This window comes from Eleutherodactylus coqui, chromosome 3, assembly GCF_035609145.1.
Source record: "Eleutherodactylus coqui strain aEleCoq1 chromosome 3, aEleCoq1.hap1, whole genome shotgun sequence".
Classification (NCBI taxonomy): domain Eukaryota; kingdom Metazoa; phylum Chordata; class Amphibia; order Anura; family Eleutherodactylidae; genus Eleutherodactylus; species Eleutherodactylus coqui.
In genome coordinates, this window is record NC_089839.1 from 78133735 (window position 1) to 78153091 (window position 19357).

At 42.8% G+C, this 19357-nt stretch overlaps 1 protein-coding gene across 3 annotated transcripts in view; it reads right to left on the reverse strand.

The window, feature by feature from the left end:
* The window catches only part of CFAP61 (cilia and flagella associated protein 61), a 332916-nt gene that overhangs the window by 160866 nt on the left and 152693 nt on the right, over window positions 1–19357 (reverse strand). For all 3 annotated transcript variants that reach the window (XM_066595763.1, XM_066595760.1, XM_066595761.1), the window contains exon 18: window positions 5854–5981. In XM_066595763.1, coding sequence (XP_066451860.1) covers window positions 5854–5981 — 128 coding nt within the window. The remainder of the gene's footprint in view (window positions 1–5853; window positions 5982–19357) is intronic.

Genomic DNA, 19357 nt, shown 5'->3' on the forward strand with positions numbered 1-19357 from the left:
AAGTCCCTGCATCGGGTTTGTCTCGCGCCGAACGGGGGGGGGCTGTTGAAAAAAAAAAAAAAAAACATTTCGGTGCGGGACAACCCCTTTAAGCCCACTAATGGCCACTCACATAACTAAACTTATGTAATAGACATACCTATAAAGTATCAACATCATAATTTTGAGCACATTTCATTTCTCCAATACTTTAGGGTTCCTAAATATTTTAAGGGGTTTTGTCATTAAAACAAAACCTCATTCCCCATCTGAGCTCTGCCTAAAATAACAAACAAGGGTATACTCACATCTCCTGGAGCCCTGGAACACAGCTTTCAGCCGGCATTTGTTTTTTTAGGAAGGGCCCAGCGGGGAATGTGGTTTTGCTTTAATGACTAAACCCCTTTAAGGAAGAAAAGGCAACTAGCAATGTTTTTGAAAAAGGGGTCACTATGTCCTGTGCAAGTCTAGGAAAAGTGTTTCAAAAACTACACATCAGAACAAAGTAAAGAATGGTAGGAATTTTTCACTATAAAAGTACATATCCATACTGCTATGTAAAAAATTCTTCACACATCTGATGTGTATTAGAAAATCAGAAATATGCAACATGTCAATGTGAAAAAAATAGAAGTTATAAAGTGGAATAAATAATAGGAATGTTGAGAGTAGGATAAATCAATAGATATGTAGAGAGGAACACACAATTCAATTCATATAAGTCAGATGTCACACTATGGAACAAGTGCAATCTATGCTATATAACTTACACCCACCTGAAACAGAGATTCCAAGAATTTAAGCCCTTAGATGCCATGGTCAATAGTGACTGTGGCATCTAAGTAGTTAGACAGAGGAGAGAGGTTTCTTCTCTCATTCCATTTGCCCACCCCTACAATGCAGAGTACGCATGGACTTCTATGGCAGCTTAAGACCTAACAATGACCTTCAGAACTGTCATTTACAGAACAGAAGGCTATTAGACTCTGCCAGTACCAGTATTGTTGTTAAATAAAAAAAGTTATGAGTTTCAGAATGTGGCAACACTATGTAAATTTTCATTTAAAAAGGCTTTTTATTTTGTAAAAGTAGTAAAACATGATCATTTAATTTGGCATTGCCATAATCACACTGACCCACAGAAAAAAAGCTCAAATATCATGTTTACAACACTGAATGCTGTAAAAACGAAACACATAAACCGATCTCCAACCATTCTGCAATAACATTTTAATTATTCCAGAATAGTTTCATTCGAAGGTCTAAACCGCTTGTCCTCACAGGACCTTTATATAATACAGTAGCTGGCAATAATTAATGTGATTGCTTCCCATATCATTTACATAGCTGATGGCCAATAGCTACAGCACCCCTGCAGGTAAAAAGGCTATTCAAATTGACCAATCCTTTTCCTCCAAAATCTGCCATTTGGGCAGCTGGAAGACCCCGATGTACATTAGATAGTCAGCTGGTCCCTCCAAAATCAGATGTCGGACCTTTGCCTTTTGCTGTGTAAAAGGGATATTCCAGTTATAGGTCATCTCTTTCAAGTTTGCAACCATCTACTGGATGAGTAAAAACTAATAGGTTCATGGGAGTCTGACCACCGAGACCCCTGCCGATCCCAAGAATGAGGTTGAAGATTATTCCATTTTTGTAGTGTAGTGGGGGAATGGAGCCACTGGTCACACATGCACAGCAGCGGCCCTATTCCTCTCAAAAGTACGGACACACATCAGAGCATTGTGCTCAGCCATCTCTGTTGGCCCTAAAGAAATGAATGAAGCAGCATCGTTTCATTCATTTCAATTGGACAGACAGGAATAGCCGAGTGCTGTACTCAATTATCTCTGCCTACCCCATAGAAATGAATGGAGCAGCAACTCTCCATTCATTTCTATGGGACAGACAGGGCTGATATAGCCAAGTACAGCGCTCTGCTATGTATCTGTGCCTTTGAGAAGAATGAAGCCACTGATGTGCATCTGCGACCAGCGGCTCCATTCCCCCACTACGCTACAGAAATAGGAGCCTGCATCTTTAACCATGAAACAGAGGGGACAGGGGTGCACCACTCTCTGGATCAGTAGCGGTCTAAGCAGTTGGACCTCGACCAATCTATTAGTTTTCACCCATCCAGTGGATGTGATTACTGGTGAAGATGTATGGGCTGCTCTTCCCATCTAAGCCACGTTGGGGTAAGAAGGGAATACCCCTTAAGTCTGCCTTCACACGGGAAAGCGCGACATTGGAAAGAGAATGCGCTTATGTGCATTTTACCTGTTGATGCGAGGCGTTTTTCATGCAAAGCAAAAAGTGATGTAATTAAAAAGATACAAAGAAAAGAAAAAACAAAATCACGGCCAACCCCAAACACCACAAGTAGGAGAGTTCCCCATGAACTAGAACAGTATCCCCTATCACTAAATAATGGAAGTAGAGCACACATTAACACTTTGTTTTAGTGCAACTGTATACTATCAGAAGTTAGAATGGAAATTGAAAGCTTTTTTCTTTGCTTTTTATTTATTTCCCAACAACAAAAAATATTTAGAAAAAAAGGAAAATAATAGCGCTATATGGGTCACAGAAACAAAACCCATAAAAATTATGTGAAAAACATAACAAAAAAGTTATAGCCATAAAATCTACAGGCACTAAAATCCCCTCTCAACAGTATGCCTGTAATTAGTAATAAAATAAAGGCAATACTCCATAAGCAGGCATCGCTTCCAGTTTAGAAATGCATAATGATCTACCTACCCGATACTAAACTGCCGCTATGTACATTTCTGACAAACAAAGCCTGTGCCATATTTAATGTGGAATTTGAACTTTGTTGAAAAGCTCTTTCTTGCGCTACAGTTAATTAATCAGTTATATTCTGAGGACTACCGTAAAAAGGTACCCAAATGTGCTTGCGTAACCATGGATACAAACAATTTAAAATAATTACATAAAAAATAATAAGAAAATGACTTCCTCTTTAAGGGATTAAAGGCAAAATTGCTTCAATCGCAGGGTTTTCAATAAAAGAAACCTTTTAAATCTACTGCAAAAGTGGCTGCAAAATTATATAAATTGATGGTAAATGTTTTCATAGTATATTATTTCATTATTAATTTATTAGGACATCAATGACATTCATACAAGTGGAAATAATGAGGACTTTTAAAAATCATTTTACAGCAGTAATACAGGTTAGAACAGCTGTCACAATACATAGAAGAATAATGCTGGGGAACAGTTAGAAAGTTATAGAGAAAAACACCCCTGTGATATCATGCTGCCGTGGGATCTGGACTTTATTTAACTTTATTACTTCAAAGTAGCTTTTATATAAAGCATGGAGTTATAAACAGAGCCTTTTTGTTATGGCGCATCGGCCAGGCCACAATCAGGAAGTAGAGGCGGGGTGATGTCACAACATCAGGGTGTGACCGTGCGCCCTGTCATTCGGAGCTGGGGTTGAGTGCCTACTTCCTCGCACTGCAGAAGTTCCCCGGGTCGTTACTCGTCAGAAATCCCTCAGTAGGCTCAATGTATAATGTGCCCTTTTCCACAAGCTTGCTGCAACATTTCCTGTGGTATATGGACTGATTGGTCAACAGGGAGGTGTTTCCCATAGCTGGCCAATCAGCCATAATGGAAACGTATTTATGCCAAGCCCACCTCTACATGGGTGCCATGAGGAGTTTGGTGAGTGGCTAAGTAGCTGTGACTGTTTATTCTGTGTTGGGCTTATTCATTTCAATTTTATACTATGTATATACACTGCTCTTTCCATCTGCATTAAACATCTTCTATATCCTCCATCTATGGAACAACTAAGCCCCCTAGGTTCTTGACATGGAGCTGCTCCTATCGAGGCGACTGCCCTGCTTCTATGCACGATCTGCAACACCAAATTTGGTGAGGGATAGCGTTCCCATTCCCATATTTCTGTTACCATTCGCCCTATTTTGTGACCCCTGCTTTTCTGTGATATACTCTACGTCTATATTGGTCCATAGAGGACATAAATAACATCTTGGTCTAACATGTTGGTGACGTCTGTACTTGCTTCCTGCCCACATGTAACACATGACTGGTTGTTCTGTTTTCCTAGTGGATTCCATCAGCTCTACTAAATTCAAAGATTGCATTGTTGAAAAAACCCATTGTCAAATACCATTTTAAGAAATTCTGGCTTAATACATGTCGGTCTGCGATTCAGGAACTTCATCTACTACCCAAAGCATATTATAGTTACATAGAATGTATCTCACTCAACAAGTCTATATGCATTACAGCAGGGGTGTCAAACTCATTTTCATCGAAAGCCACATCAGCATTATGGTTTCCTTCAGAGGACCCTTTACAAGGACTCATTCACATGGGATTATTTGCACACTGTATTACGCGTGTATTTTTTACACAAGTAATAGACATCTTAAATCCCACTGATTTGCATTCGAGTATTCAAACTTGTTTGTCATGGATGTATTTGATTTGCATGAAAAAATCCCAGCATGTCCCATTTTGGTCCATGTTATGAACTCAAATTGCTCATTAAAGTCAACTGGATTGCATAAATACACACGATACATGTGTATTCACTGTATATTTATGTGTGAAGGCAGGAGAAATCTGTGGGACCTTCTTGTGATTTTTTTCCATATGTGAAAAACGCAGTGAATACGCATGCAAAAAATGCAAGAATGTTGAAATACGCAGTGAATGTGCACAGTTTTGGCCGATGAGAATCCTGCGTATTTCATGTACCGAAACTGAATACTCCCGTGTGCATGAGCCCTAAATGTAACTACTCCTTAACATTGCTAAGGAGCTCTATGCACTATGATGGGGTTTCTCCCCTTTTACCTTTTTGACAGTCCTACCCGGGCACACTAGTCACCTTCCTAGGTAGGAAGTAAAAGCCATGCCACCACCTGTGAGTTGCTAAATAGGGTGATGTGTAGGTGCGCACTGCAGCTCAGAATCCAAGATGGCACCTGCTGCCGCCTTTGCCAAGTACCAGCTGTGTCCTCTTTGCAAAATGGAGAGCTGGTCCCTCTGTGTCTGAACCTCACGGGCCGCGTAACATGGCAGGCCATATTCAGCCCACAGGCTTTGAGTATTACTTTAAATGGGAACTGTGTAATACTTAACCTGTAGGAGAATTGAACACTTGCAGTCAAGATCCCAGCTGATCAGACAGTGGATTGGAAAGGGTTAAGATAAAGTGCATAAAGTAGGTTAAAAAAGCTTCAACTATTGTACTTACTTGTACCCACCATGCCCACCACCCTACTGGCTATACTTGTTCTATCTTACTAATTAGTTCTGGTCTTCCTTCCTTAATTATGTATTTCCCATCTAACTGAAAGGTGTTGTCCCACTTCTAGCTGTTTTGTTGCAGGGGGCAGCCAGCTCCGTACATGGCATAGTGGCCTGGGTTAATACTGCAGGCTGAGTCCTACAAGACAGAAACTAGATGGACATTGTCTTCATTCAGTCTAACATACTATGTTAATGAAGTGAATGGGACGCAGTCTGCAGTACCAATGCCGTCCACTACACAATGTATAGAGCTATCTGCTTACTGCAGCAAAACTAGAAGTTACAACCCCTACAATGTATTGACGTGGGGCCCTGAACAGGATAAAGGTTGTTTTTTTTAATTAAAATAAGAGTAAAATACTTTCTTTTTTTGTGTATCCAAGTGTCAATTGTATTTCTATTTATCTGCAGGATTTTTAGTTCCCCCATTGCAGGATGAAAGAGTGAAGAATGGAACTAAGAAAGATGTCTACTCAAATTTCCATTAAAGTGCAAACATGCTCTTCTATACATTAATCCTTGAATATAATTGATAAGAAAAAGGAATCTTACCAAAACACAAGTGTTTCAAGGAAAGATATGCCAACATCTGATGCGCCCACTACTACAATACGGGCATTGATGGTTACTTTTGGCTCCAAGGTAAGCTTCCGATTGATGTGGTACAAAGCATAAGGAGGCTGGAGAGAAGAACAAAAACAGTACACTAAATAAGCACTCAGAAAATAAGACCTCTTTTACAAATAACGATTATTATCCCCCAAAAATTGTTGGATCACGCAAATTTTATTGATAATCGATAAACATGGCCAACGATTGAATGACGAATGACAGAGAAATCTCTCTTACTGTCCTCCCCGCTCCCCCCGAGCGTGTGCTTGGACAAGTATGCAGCTACTCGAGACGAGCGATGCTCGCTCGAGTAACAGACTTATCCGAGTATGCTCGCTCATCTCTACCTACAATTAATTTATGCCAGAAAACTGAGTAAATACTTGGTGAATCTGCCCCATAGATATTAAGGTTTGTACGAGAATATGCAAGTGTTGTTGGGTGGGAAAACAACTATGATACGTATCAAAAGAACCAAAATGATTTACTGGAAGAGCTAGCCTGTAAATTAGATAATACAGAAAAATAAACTAGAGGACAATGTGAAAGTGAAGTAGGGGCATAGAAAGAAATACAGCCTATGTAAATGGGGAAACATAAGCAATTCCTACGCCTCCTATGTCAATTTAGAAAGTGGAAGACACAAATAGTTTATATTTTAAACACTTCATGGTGAAGAAATGCCATATTCAGTGTATAACACATTGTTTAACCATGAAATAGTTCTAGGACCCAATGTTAGAAATATTTTATAAATCTTTTCTTACTAGTACTATTCAAATAAAAAAATATTCAGCATAAATCCTCACCAAAGTCAATAAAACCCATAATTTATTATAAATAACTATAACAACAATCGCACCGCTGCCCATACATGGTTAATTCAGATTCCTATATTATCTAACGTTTTAGATCTATATAACATTTTTGTTTAAAATATCAGCCCAACTGTATTGCCTACTATTCTCCTTTTTAATCAGCACACGTTCTGCGCATCCAAACTTTGTCCAGAAGAATTCTGACATCCAGTGGCCACAGAAGGTACCTTTAAACTAGGTTCTATGGAAAGCAGAATACTGTACTGTAATACTGTAATGCATCAGTCAGCGTGGCATATGAGGCTCACTTATGAAATAATCAATAATTACAACAGCCTTCAGGATGTATTGCCCAAACTGAATAAAAGTGAAAAATAAGTGCGTGTTCACATGAAAGAATCCATTAAGGTTCCAAACAGGACTGGATTAAAATAGAGACAATGTTTAGCGGCGGAGCGGTGCTGCAGTCAAGGTTGCCAACCTCCTATATAGTCACAGGCAGTCCTTTAGCTAAAAAGCTTAAAAAAAAAGGATTTTTTAAATTAATAGTTGTGTTTTTTTTTTAAAATTAGTGTATTTACATTAAAATAAAGCACAGGAACGGGTACCTCATTCTGTTTTAAACGTTTTGGGGTGGATATAGAAAGAAAAGAGGGAAAATTGCTTATCCAGTTCGACACCCAGGAAGCACATGGAAAAGAAAAACAAGAAACAGTTTCTTTCAAAAATGTATTTATTTGAATTTTCTTAGACAAAACATACAACATTCCATAGAACATTAGAGACATATCCATTCTGAAACTTAAAAAGGAATCCCCCCCCCCCCCCAGGCTAAAGTCTTCCTGAAGGTTTACCAATGAATTACCTCCAAACTGAGGAGACCAAGAGGGGGAGAGAAGAGAAAAAAAAGCCCCAGAGGAAAAACTAACTGAAATCAAGGGGACCATAAACAGCATCATCAATGTGAGGCTATGAGTAGGGATCTGTGGGCCTTGATGTAGCTGTTGGTTGGGCTATAAGCCGAGCCCTCCTCTTAAATAGAGCACCTCTAAACTAGTATTAACATAGACAACAAATCAAACCACGTCTGATGAGCTCCTGAGAAAACAAAAATTCCCCTAAACGGTACTCCCAGACAGTTACCAGACCTCGGAAACCCGAAGTTTCCCTCTAGATGCTGGTCTGTATACAGACTATCATATGCAGAAAACTGAGAGGATATATTCAGACTGTTGTAACGGTTTTAACTATTTTAGTTAAAATGTAAAAAAAAATAATTAAGGGGAAAGAAAAACAAAGAGATGAGAAAAAAAAGGAAGAGAAACTGGAGTAGGTGCCCCTGCCCTTGAGGTATCTATGGAAGGACCTGCTGGGGAAAAGGAAGGGTGGAGGAGAAGGAAGGGTGGGGAAAGACTCGACAAACGTACCAAGACAGCCAGATGTGAGAGAAATAAAAAAAGTAGGGAGAATAGGGAAGAGAAAAAAAAAACAAAAAAACAAAGAGAAAAACGTGATAACACGAACACGACTAATTAACGACAGATGTCGGTGCAACATCCTGTGTTGCTGACCTAGTGTGGACGTGGTTGAGGCCGGAATAAGGAGGGTCCCGCTCCCCCCGTGTCCCGGCTGGAACTAATGCACCCGTTCGGGTGTTTGGCTATGTTGAGGGCTTCTTTAGGCAAAAAAAAGGGAATGGGAGATGGGAAGCAGAAGATGTTATTGTTAGCAAGGTTCCAAATATTTCTGCCGCCTCTCCCCTCTCCGGGTCCCCGGATCCACGGCCTCCATTTCCCGGAAAGAATCCAGTGGGTTGGTGATAGGGCCGCAGAGCCCAAATAATATACACAACTCTCAATCAAAAGATATGTAGGCTCTATATCGGCCCAGTAAGTCAGTCGGGCAAATATGAGTGTCTCTTGGGACCCGCTGGGGATCGACTGAAGATAAGGAGGAAACAATTATGCCAGCAGATGTGCGCAGAAAGGTAATAGTAGAAGAGAACGACATCAGGGTCTGGGATTCTCCCGAGGGGTCCTTTCCCCCGGGTGTTGGCGTTTGCTTGCGGAGCCAATTGAGCACCACTCGACTCTAGTGGGTGTTGAGGCTGAGGCAGCCACCTAGGCCATTCTGATAAGGATATCATGGGTAGTTCGAACTTGGCGAGAAATTTGGGAAGATCGCTCAAGTCTCTAAATGTCGCTGTGACTCCATCTCTTCCTGCCAGGAGATGGAAGGGGTAACCCCAGCGGTAGGGAATATTATTGTCTTTTAGTGCATTGAGCAAAAGTCTAAGGGCCCTACGGAGCTGAAGGGTCCTTCTTGACCCTCAGGCAGCACAGTAAGAGTAGAGTCCTTGTATTTGATGGGCCCTTCTTTTCTGTTTTTCCTCATTAAATCTTCTTTATAAAAATGAATCCTGCATATGATATCGTGGGGGCGAGCAGGGTTCACATTTTTGGGTCCTAGTGATCTATGGATTCTGTCTATTTCTATTGGATTATCTGCAGATCTTCTGAGTAAGCCCCCAAAGCATCCCTTCACCCACCGCTCTATTTTTCATGGTTCTAACTCTTTGCTCAGGCCCCTGATGCGGATATTGTTACGTCTGTTACGATTCTCAATGTCATCTAGCTGTGTCAGAATGTTGGAGATTTGAATAGAGTGGTCTTGCAGGATGCGGTCATGTTCGCTAATGTGTGAATGGATTTGAACTTGTGATTCCTCTGACTCCACTACTCTGTGTCTGAGGTGATGGATTTCCGCTTGTAGCGATTCTATGGCTTGCATCTGTAAACTTGACGTTTTCATTAGTAAGGCATCAATCTCTCCTCTGGTGGGGATAGCACGCAGGTGCGCCTTCCAGTCCCATCCATCTCTGTCTGCATCCCTATCTCCTCCTGCCCACGGGTCAGCATTTCCTGTTGGATTCCTGAGGATTTAGGTCTGGTGGGGGGCAGGGAGGGTCCCGGCTGTCCCACTTGGGATTGAGGGGTGACTGAGCAAGGGAATCCTCCTCCTGACTAGATTGTTGATGCTGTTCGGAGGTATTAGACTCTCCGCTGCGGGTCTGCATTTCATATGAGGCATTGATCCTTCCCCTCTCAGCTCCTGATTGAGCTATGTGTGCTCCATCTTCTTTCCACCAGCTGCATTCAGGTGGGAAAACTTACCAAGTTGGGTGGGTGAGCGGTCCCACAGATGCTCCATGCTGGGGGCCAGGGGGCCACAAGGAAGCTCTGAGTGATGGTCCTGTGTCACAGTCTGTGTCACTATCCCACTTGAGGTAATGGCGGCGGTGGGCGGGGCAACTTGTATGTGTCCTCCTTGGGACCTCTGTACTCTTTGAGGAGAGAAGTCCCCGCTCACCTGATGTTCAGCAGAGCTCTGCGTAGCGGCCTGGTGCAAGGAGTCTAAGTGTGAGGTGCAGAGCCGGCTCCCTCATAGTAATGGCGGCGGTGTGCGGAGCTAATCATGAGTGGCCGCGCTGGAGCCTCTGAGCTCTCTGTGGCTGTGCCGAGGCATCCCTGCTCGTCTGAAGGGCTGGGGAGCTGCTGGCATCCTCCTGCTGCGGCGGGTGAGCAGTCCCGTCGGAACCCGAGAGCCGAGGCTCCCCCCCTCAAAGTCGTCGTCGGCGCCATCTTGGACTGGTGCCCGAAATAGGTGTCCATGAGGCCCGAATTGCTGTGATCCGGGGTCCCCTGCACTCTGTATCTTCTGCTGCATCCCATGTGGTGTATTGGAGCCGATGGAAGCCCTATAAGCAGGTTAGAAGCCGGGGTTTGACGGGAGCTTCTGTCCGCTGCGTCCTATCCGCTCATGCTCCAAACCACGCCCACCAAGAAACAGTTTCTATGCAAACATGCAGAGCATTATTAGAATAATAAATTAAAAGTGGACGATTCTGTTTAATTATCAAAGTATGTAGAACAGAAAAAATAAAATGGCATGTAAGATTTAAATTGCAATAGAAAGTATATCTATGCCGTATGTAGTGTTTAAAAGCCGCTTCTGCCTTCTCCTCCAGGTCCTTGGCTGTGACTAACAGACAAGAACCTGACCTGCTCCTGCTACACTGCAGAAACTTAAATCCCACACCATATTTTTACCACTGTCTGAGATTAAAGCCCAGGGCCAAGCACCCTAAATTTACGGCACTTGGTCCTTACCAGGTTATAGAAGTTGTCCGAGCTCTGTGCTCTGTTAATGGCTGCAGCCTCTGTGATGTCCCATAAACCTGGCAGTTCTACAGCTGTTGACAAGGCCCAATGCGGGGGACCAAGCACTAGCGCGGAACGCAGTGGCTGCAGGGAGAGCTGAGCATATGGCCATTTCTCAGACAACCCCTTATATATAGGGGGCTTCTGATCAGTTTTCATAACAGGAAATCCATCCATGTCCATGATTCTTTTTTTCTTTTTCTTAGGATGGAGGTATTTCTTCACGTAAGGCCAGTTTCGCAAGGCTAAGAGACTCGCGTAAGATTTTTCCATTGCAAGACGCACAAATCTCACATGATATGAACCCCTCTCTTTTGGTGCTTTCAGTAGAACACATTGCACGGCCTTTAATGCAAGGTTTTCTATTGAGAACAATTGGAAACACTTGCTGATTGGTCCTCTAACATGGCAGAAAAACGCCTCGCATCGCTGTGAAAACGCACGTTGGGCCAAGTTTCTTGGCCCAAGATCGCGCTCGCTCATGTGTAGGTAGCCTTATTGTGGTTGTAATTATCCCAATTTTACAGGTCACAGTAAAAGCTGCTGATGTTACTATCAGTATTCCGAGTTACAGATATATACAGCATATTACACTATCTTATGGTTATTTATTTATTTTAAATATAAATTCTTTATTTATAAATTTTGGGGTGGATACAGAAAGAAAAGAGGGAAAATTGCTTATCCGGATCGACACCCAGGAAGCACATGGGAAAAAAAAACAAGAAACAGTTTCTATGCGAACATGCAGAGCACTATAATAACAAATTAAAAGTGGCCGATTCTGTTTAATTATCAAAGTATGCAGAACAGAAAAAATAAAACGGCATGTAAGATTTAAATTGCCATAGAAAGTATATCTATGCTGTATGTAGTCAGGTAGCAAAAATCCTTTTTTTTTCTCATCCCCTCCTCTTCTTCTCCCCATTCTCCTGATGAGCGAGAGAGTGTTTCGTCGTTATGGTTATTTTTTAGCTTTTCTATTTGTCTGTAATTTCCTCTTTGTCTGTGAAGTTTTTCTGAAAAAAAAAATACCCCGATGGCAGTATTCTGCGCATAATTGCAATATTCTTGTAGGATACTGTATAACAAGAAGGAGGGGCCTCAAATAAAACATTTTGTCTGAAGGCCTCCATAGACCTTAATTTATGAATCTGAACATATGTAAAGGACGTATCCACCTTAGCTAATCATTGTAAAATGTCGTCAGAGGATCCTGAGCAGCAAGCGGCACATCATCACAGTGTCAGTACGGACTAATACTAAGAAAGTGTCAGTTCGGAGTTTCTTGCTCAGGAGAAGACTGGCAGACTTTTATGGCAGGCAGCAAATATCAACTACAGCTATGTTCACATATGTGTTGCAAACTCCATCACCGATTACGTATTATTTGACTGGACAAAAAGGCATCAAAATGATGACACCTTACCGGTAACCAACAGACCCCATTGTTGGCTGATTTCAAAGGGTGATAGAAAGTGCTACGGTACTTTGTATAATGTCTAGGAAACAAATATGAATCATTTATTAAATTGTTTGTTTCATGAAGACAAATCGTTTGTAAAAAGAACTCCAGCCTATCAACTGTTATAACCGGGAAAAGCCACAGCAGAAACACATTTCCCTAGTAGAGGTCCTTGCAAGTGAAATGTAGCATTACATGGGAGCCATTAAAATAAATGGCGGTCTTAGTGAGACAACTGAAAAAAGCATGTTTCCAGATTAGGCTCCTAAGCAATGCTGAACTTGCTCACTCATCTGTCCCTATTTGATACACCATAACACAGTTAGGGAAATAAAAGTACCCTCCCTATCTTAAAAAAAGGAAGGGATGTGGGCACTCCTTTTCATGTGAAGGATGGCTGGAAAGGCTCCTAGGAATGGAGGGGGCATCATATATGTTTATTAATCTTCCTACTATGGCTGAATGCCCACAGACGGATTATCGCTGCGGAATTCGCAGTCAGACACCCGCGGCGATTTCCGCAGCAATGTCCATCCATAGACATGCTATGTTAAACGATTCTCCCCTGCTCACGAGTGGAAATCAACTGCTCACATTTTCCACTCGTAGAGCAGAATCGTAGCATGTTCTATTTTGTACGGAAAATCGCACAGACGGCTTCCATTGCAGTCAATGGAAGCCGTCCGTTTCGTGATACTTCCGCTGTGAGCACTGCAGAAGTACTGCGAGAATCTGCATCACCTCCCAGCGCCGGCCGATCATGCGCTGCACTGTGCATGTGTGCTGGCTCGCCAGACAAGACACTCGCTGTGGATCCAAGCAGGTGAGTATGTGTCTCTGGGGGGCACTGGGTCTGATTCCACTACGGAATTTCGGCCATGGGCATGAGGCCTATCAGACAGAAAGTAAAAATGTAAAATGACTTAGTAAAAGACAGGATCATAATGGTATTTATCAACAAGCAAATAAGCTACTGAGTGCATACGCATGATGGAAACCTGTATTTTTCTACATAATTCTGCTGGTTAGTAGAACTGGTTGAAATACCTAATCCCCTTTATGATTTTCCAAATAGTGTTTCAATAGAAGAGGCTGGTGACAAGACAACTGAAGCAAAACCTGGTTAGGCCTTAGTCAGACGGGCGTTTTTAGCCGCGATTTGCGCATGCGTCCGGCGATTTTATAAAACCATTGCTTTGCAATGGTATCGGACACATGAGCGCTTTTTATGCACTCGTCCGATAAATTATAGAACAGAAATCGCAGATCGCACCTATCTGCGATCTGTGATTCCTGTTCTCTTCTCTATATGCGCTCAATGGGGCCGGCGGCAGCAGCGCCGACCCCATTGAGAACATATAGAAGACAAATCATTCTTCTCTGCCACAGCTGTAACAGCTGTGGCAGAGAAGAACGATGTTTGCCCATTGAATTCAATGGAGCTGGCAATACAACCGTCTCCATTGAAAGCAATGGGCTGCCGGCGTGCGCAGGATGAATTGTCGGGAAGGGGTTAAATATATAAGCCCTTCCCTGCAATTCATCCTAAAATGTGTTAAAATAAAAAAAAATTGTATACTCACCTTTCCGCTGCAGCCGGAGTTCTGCCGCGGCCGCTGTCAGTTCTCCTGAACTGCTTCTCGGCACTATTCAGCCGGCGGGGCTTTAAAATCCCCGCCTGCTGAATGATCTGCCTCTGATTGGTCACAGCCTGACCAATCAGAGGCAGGTTTCACTCACACACCCATTCATGAATTCATGAATGGGTGAGTGACTGCTGCCTCTCATTGGCTCAGCGGGAGCTGCCCCTGATTGGTCAGGCTGTGACCAATCAGAGGCAACTCATTCAGCATTCATCCCGGGCTCGCCCGCAGCGCATTGCTTTCAATGGAGCCGGCTGTATTGCCGGCTCCATTGAATGCAATGTGCTGGACAGCTCCGGCCCGTTTCTAATGAAACGCGGCTAGGAGCAGATTTTCGGACGTTTTTTCGCCCGATTTTTCAGCGCCGGTCACGCGATTTGCGCATGCGCATCCGTCATGCGATGCGCAAATTGCGCGAAAAAACGCCCATGTGACTAAGGCCTTAGGATGAAGTTTTACCACATCTAGGTTGAAGCCAGCAGAGGAGAAACTGGCAGCCGAACATCATTTGGTCTTTGCTCTGTGGTCTAGCAGTTGATAATGATATACTGTTTAGTCTACAAAGATGTAAACTTTGGACTTTAGTCATTTTCATGAGATTTTGTATCTACTTTTAAACTGTATATTGGGTTTCTATTAAAAATCTCCACAAGATCATGTAAAACCATACCAATCATGGCTTTTCATCTTAGTAGCCGATTATTCACCCAGAATTGTTCGTGTTTAGCATAGATAAATCTAGACTGGCCAGGGCCAGTTTTCCTAAAACTGTCAACCTTGTGGGGTTTTCTAGTGAAATGGTGTTGAGTTGTACACGAACAATGGTGTGATTAAGGAAAAACATCCAGCAAAAGGGGATCCTGTGGACATAAACAACTCATTGACAAAAGAGTCAGAGGAGGATGTCAAGAACCGCTCTGAAGAACTAGAGTCTGAATGCACAACTCATCGTTCCTTTGCACAATTGGGCTATAACATCAGACAACTAGTTTCAATGCCATTGCTGTTCAAAGGCCCATTTAGACACAATGATTCTGTTGTGTCTAAATGGGCAATCTTTTGAGCGATAATTGTTGTGTGCATTTACATGGCAAGATGATCGCTCAGTTTTGAGCATTCACTTTGCATAAGCTCTTAAGTAGTTAATTAGCTACTTTAGAGCTTATTAGTGTGCAAATGAAGGCTCCTGCTGTATACAGAAGCCAGCAGGAGCACTCAGCTGGTATCCAGCTGAGCACTCTGAGCGGGGTATGCAGAAGACAGCTGACGCGCTGTTTTCTGTATACAGCTCTTGTGTTCTCAGAGAGCTCAGCTGGCATCCAGCTGAGCGCTCCAAGCACGGTAATCAAAAGACACCTGGAGTGCTGTCTTCTGTATACAGCTGCTGTGTTGTTAGAGTGCTCAGCTGGGATACAGCTCAGCGCTCCAAGTGGGGTGTGCAGAAGACAGCTGGAGCACTGTCTTCTGTATATAGGTACTTTTTATCTCCACAATTTCAGTTGGTGTCCTGCTGAGAACTGCCAGCGGGATAGCAGCTGAGAGAATCTTATTAGCGCTGCCTGCTGAGGTATCAGGGCTTAGTCACACGGGCGCAATGGTTATCGCTCAAAAGACGGCTTTTGAGCGAATTTTGAGCGATAATCATTGTGTCTAAAGAGAAACAGAAAGGCAAGACTCCTGTGGGCAAAAGAGTGCAAAAATTGGATCACTGAGCAGTGGAAAAGTATCAGCTGGTCGAATGAATCCAGATTTCGTTGCACCATGCTGATGCAAGGATCAGAATTTGGCGCAACCAGTATGAATGAATGAATGAATGAATGAATCCTTCCTGTCAACCATTCATAGCATGTCAATACCTTCTTCTAATTTGCAGCAACTGCAAGAAGCTATCCTGTCCACATGAACCAATATTCCCGCTGAACATTTTCAACACCTGATGACATCTATACCACGATCACTGCTGTAGTTCTGAAGGCCAAAGGAGATCAAACACACTCGTAGATGGGTGTCTCTCAAAATCAGTGATGGTTTCAGGGGTTGAATCCCCACTGATCATAAAGCGATGGCATATACTATTGATATGCCCTCACTTTGTAAACTAGGAATAACTCTTTAGCTAGTGATCAAATAATGAAATAAATTATTTCTACTTTACAATGGCATGCACAATGTGAATTTTTGCCTCCTTGGTTTCAGGCCTCCTTGACCTTTCCTTAACTCTATTTCATGTAAATTAAAACATTTAATTTACTTATCATGTGTTTACCATATTCACATGAATTGTAGACTGGCGCATTCTTTGCATCCATAATTATGATCACACAATAGCCTGTCAACCTGCTTTCGCCTCCAACAATGTAAATTATGCCAAGAGAAAGAGAGCATCTCCCGATCCTTTCTTAATAAGCATATTAACAACATTCTTTTATAATGAAGAATCATTAATCTCATATATGTCTATAAAACAGTGTACGGTCTAAGAGGTATTTGTCTATATTATCCATGGGGAAGGCTTATAGTTTGCAAGTGAACAATACGTGTTGCAGAAATTACCGCAGTAACAGTTGGGTATTCGAACCGTTAACGCTCTCCGGGTTTAGGAAGATAAAAGACTCGCATGAACTGCACATCATAACAGATTCTATTTCATCAGACCTAGAAATAGGACTCCTGCTAAATACATTGATGTAAAAGCTGACATTATACAACTTGACTATGCATTAGTCAGAAAACATATGGAGTGCTATTTATCAATCATGATAGGAAGGTATCTGCTGGTAATGCTTGACGGGTAATTAAACAAAAAGGCATACCGGAGGTATCTATCACATGCTGTCTGGGCTTGTTTTCCAAGCCATAAGGCCTAGCGCTATGTCAACTCATCAATATTGCATAAGGTTTGAACAAAAGTCCCACATGTACTGCAGAATGAACATACAGATGCCGTCAAGTACAATGCAAATAGCTTTGGGGAGCAAGTATTTGGAAATCAGTACCATTACATTAGAACTGCAATTTAGTTATTATGAAAGAATTGTGAATGCTTCAACTTAACCAGATCCTATCTTTAAATACTTACTATAAACAGTCCATCCAAATGTAACAAAACATCTATATGTAATATCCATTGCAGTTGGTTTAGCTAGTTATAAATGTTCTCCTGGGATGGAAATCAATGGCATTCCTGTAATACACCGACTGAAGAAAGAATATCCACAAAACTGGAAAAATGTTTTAAAGAGTTCATCTGCTTTGGACAACACCTTTTTGTTAGTTGGGTCCCCTGACAATAAGATTATAGGTAGTCCCGCTATAATATGTGCCCCCGCTGCAACCTATGTAGGAACATGGTATTAAGCATCCGATTTACCTGCACCACCACAGAGAAAATTAAGCATTTTGCAGTTCAAACTGAACTCAAAGGTCTGTCCAGGTAATCCACGGCCATGCTGGGTCCTACAGAGCGACAGCGCTTTTTATAGCCACTCTCCACTCTGAGGGACCTGAACATTGATCCTTCTATTAACTCAGAAGAACCTACAGGGGACTGGAAAATGAGTTTTCTAAACCATGCACCCACTTTAAAGAGAATGTATCACAGCATTCAAAAGTCTCCCTGTTCATGATACAGAAGCGCCAGCTTTCGCTACCAGAGCTAACACCAATCTTGGCATTATCCTGGTCTAGTTATGCCTTATATTTAATTGTGGTTAGAGATGAGCGAGTATACTCCCTAAGGCACATTACTCGAGCGAGTAGTGCCTTAGCTGAGTATCTCCCCGCTCGTCTCTAAAGATTCGGGGGCTGGTGCGGGTGACAGGTGAGTTGCGGCGGGGAGCGGGGGGGAGAGAGGGAGAGATCTCCCCTCCGTTCCTCCCTGCTCTCCCCCGCCCCCCCCCCTCTTTAGAGACGAGCGGGGAGATACTCGGCTAAGGCACTACTCACTCAAGTAATGTGCCTTAGCGAGTATACTTGCTCATCTCTAATTATGGTCCATTTTTATCATAGCCGTAAATTTATAAAGACTGTTCTAAAATAAAGCATCAGCCGGACTGAAAATAGAGACAAAAGGCTTCAATGTGTCACACTAAGGTCCAATGTCAATGGGGAGATTGGATTCCGCATGCGGGAGGCCACTGCGGAATCCGACCCTGTCCACGGCTGAGGACACTGCTTACCCATCTGGGTCTTCTGTGAGCCTGTCCGGGTCCTCTATTTTCTTCACTGCAGATGTGTGCGTAAGCACCGGCTGGTGTGTCGCCGAACATGCACATTGGAATTTTTTTTTTAAACTTCTGCTTTCCTGCAGAATCCACGGCCCGTCCGCAATTTAATTGCAGATGGGCCGTGGATTGGACGGCTTCCATTGACTGATATTTGTTTTCCGGATCAAAAGGTCTGCAAAACAAATTTGCATGCTTTAACTTTAATTCATGTGCGGACGCCCACGCTTCCCTGCGGGCAGCTTGATTTAGGCATCTTTCGCAATTTTTTTCAGATATTCTGCAAATCTGATCCACCCGTGGACATTGGGCCTAGTGTGCGCATTGTGCAATGTCAGCTGTCATTATAAAACCCAAAACGCACTAGTGTCTGTACTGATCATGGGATAGCAGTAAGAAAAAGGATTGTGAAGTGGCACTACCTCAGGTGATGTTGTGGGCTGTTATCTTGTGAGTGAGGTGAACACTGGCCAGTATGCTCATGGCAAGATGAAGTGAATTATCGTGGTAATTGGCGCCAGACAGATGGGACATTCCACTTCTGAAGTTGTGCGGGCAGTTAACAGTCCTCAATCCACAGTATCAGTGGTATAATGGGAATACGTCATAAAAAACATTACCCCCCACAGTGGCTGCCCACGGCTGCCTAATGATCACAAGTAGTGGCCTAATGGCTCAAATTGTCCGTGTGAACAGATAAGCAATTACCACAGGTCATTGCAGAGTTCTTTAGCTTCTATGGGAGCAGAAGACCTATTAGATTTCCTCTATTAACACAACACTGGACACAGTGCCCCACCTAGGCTTGTGAAATTGCTAACTGGACCCTTAGAGGGCTGGCATCATGTGGTATGGTCTGATGAGCCATGGTACCAATTGTTTTGGGATGATAGGGGCCGTGTGTAGAGCAGACCCCATAAAGCCATGGACCCCAGTTGCCAACAAGGCACTGTGCAGGCTGGTGGTGGTTCCATACTGGTGTGAAATGTACTCTTATGGCATGGGTTCGGTCCACTGATCTGCCTAAACATGTCATTGACAGGTGCAGTGGTCTACCAATGCATTTGGGCTCATG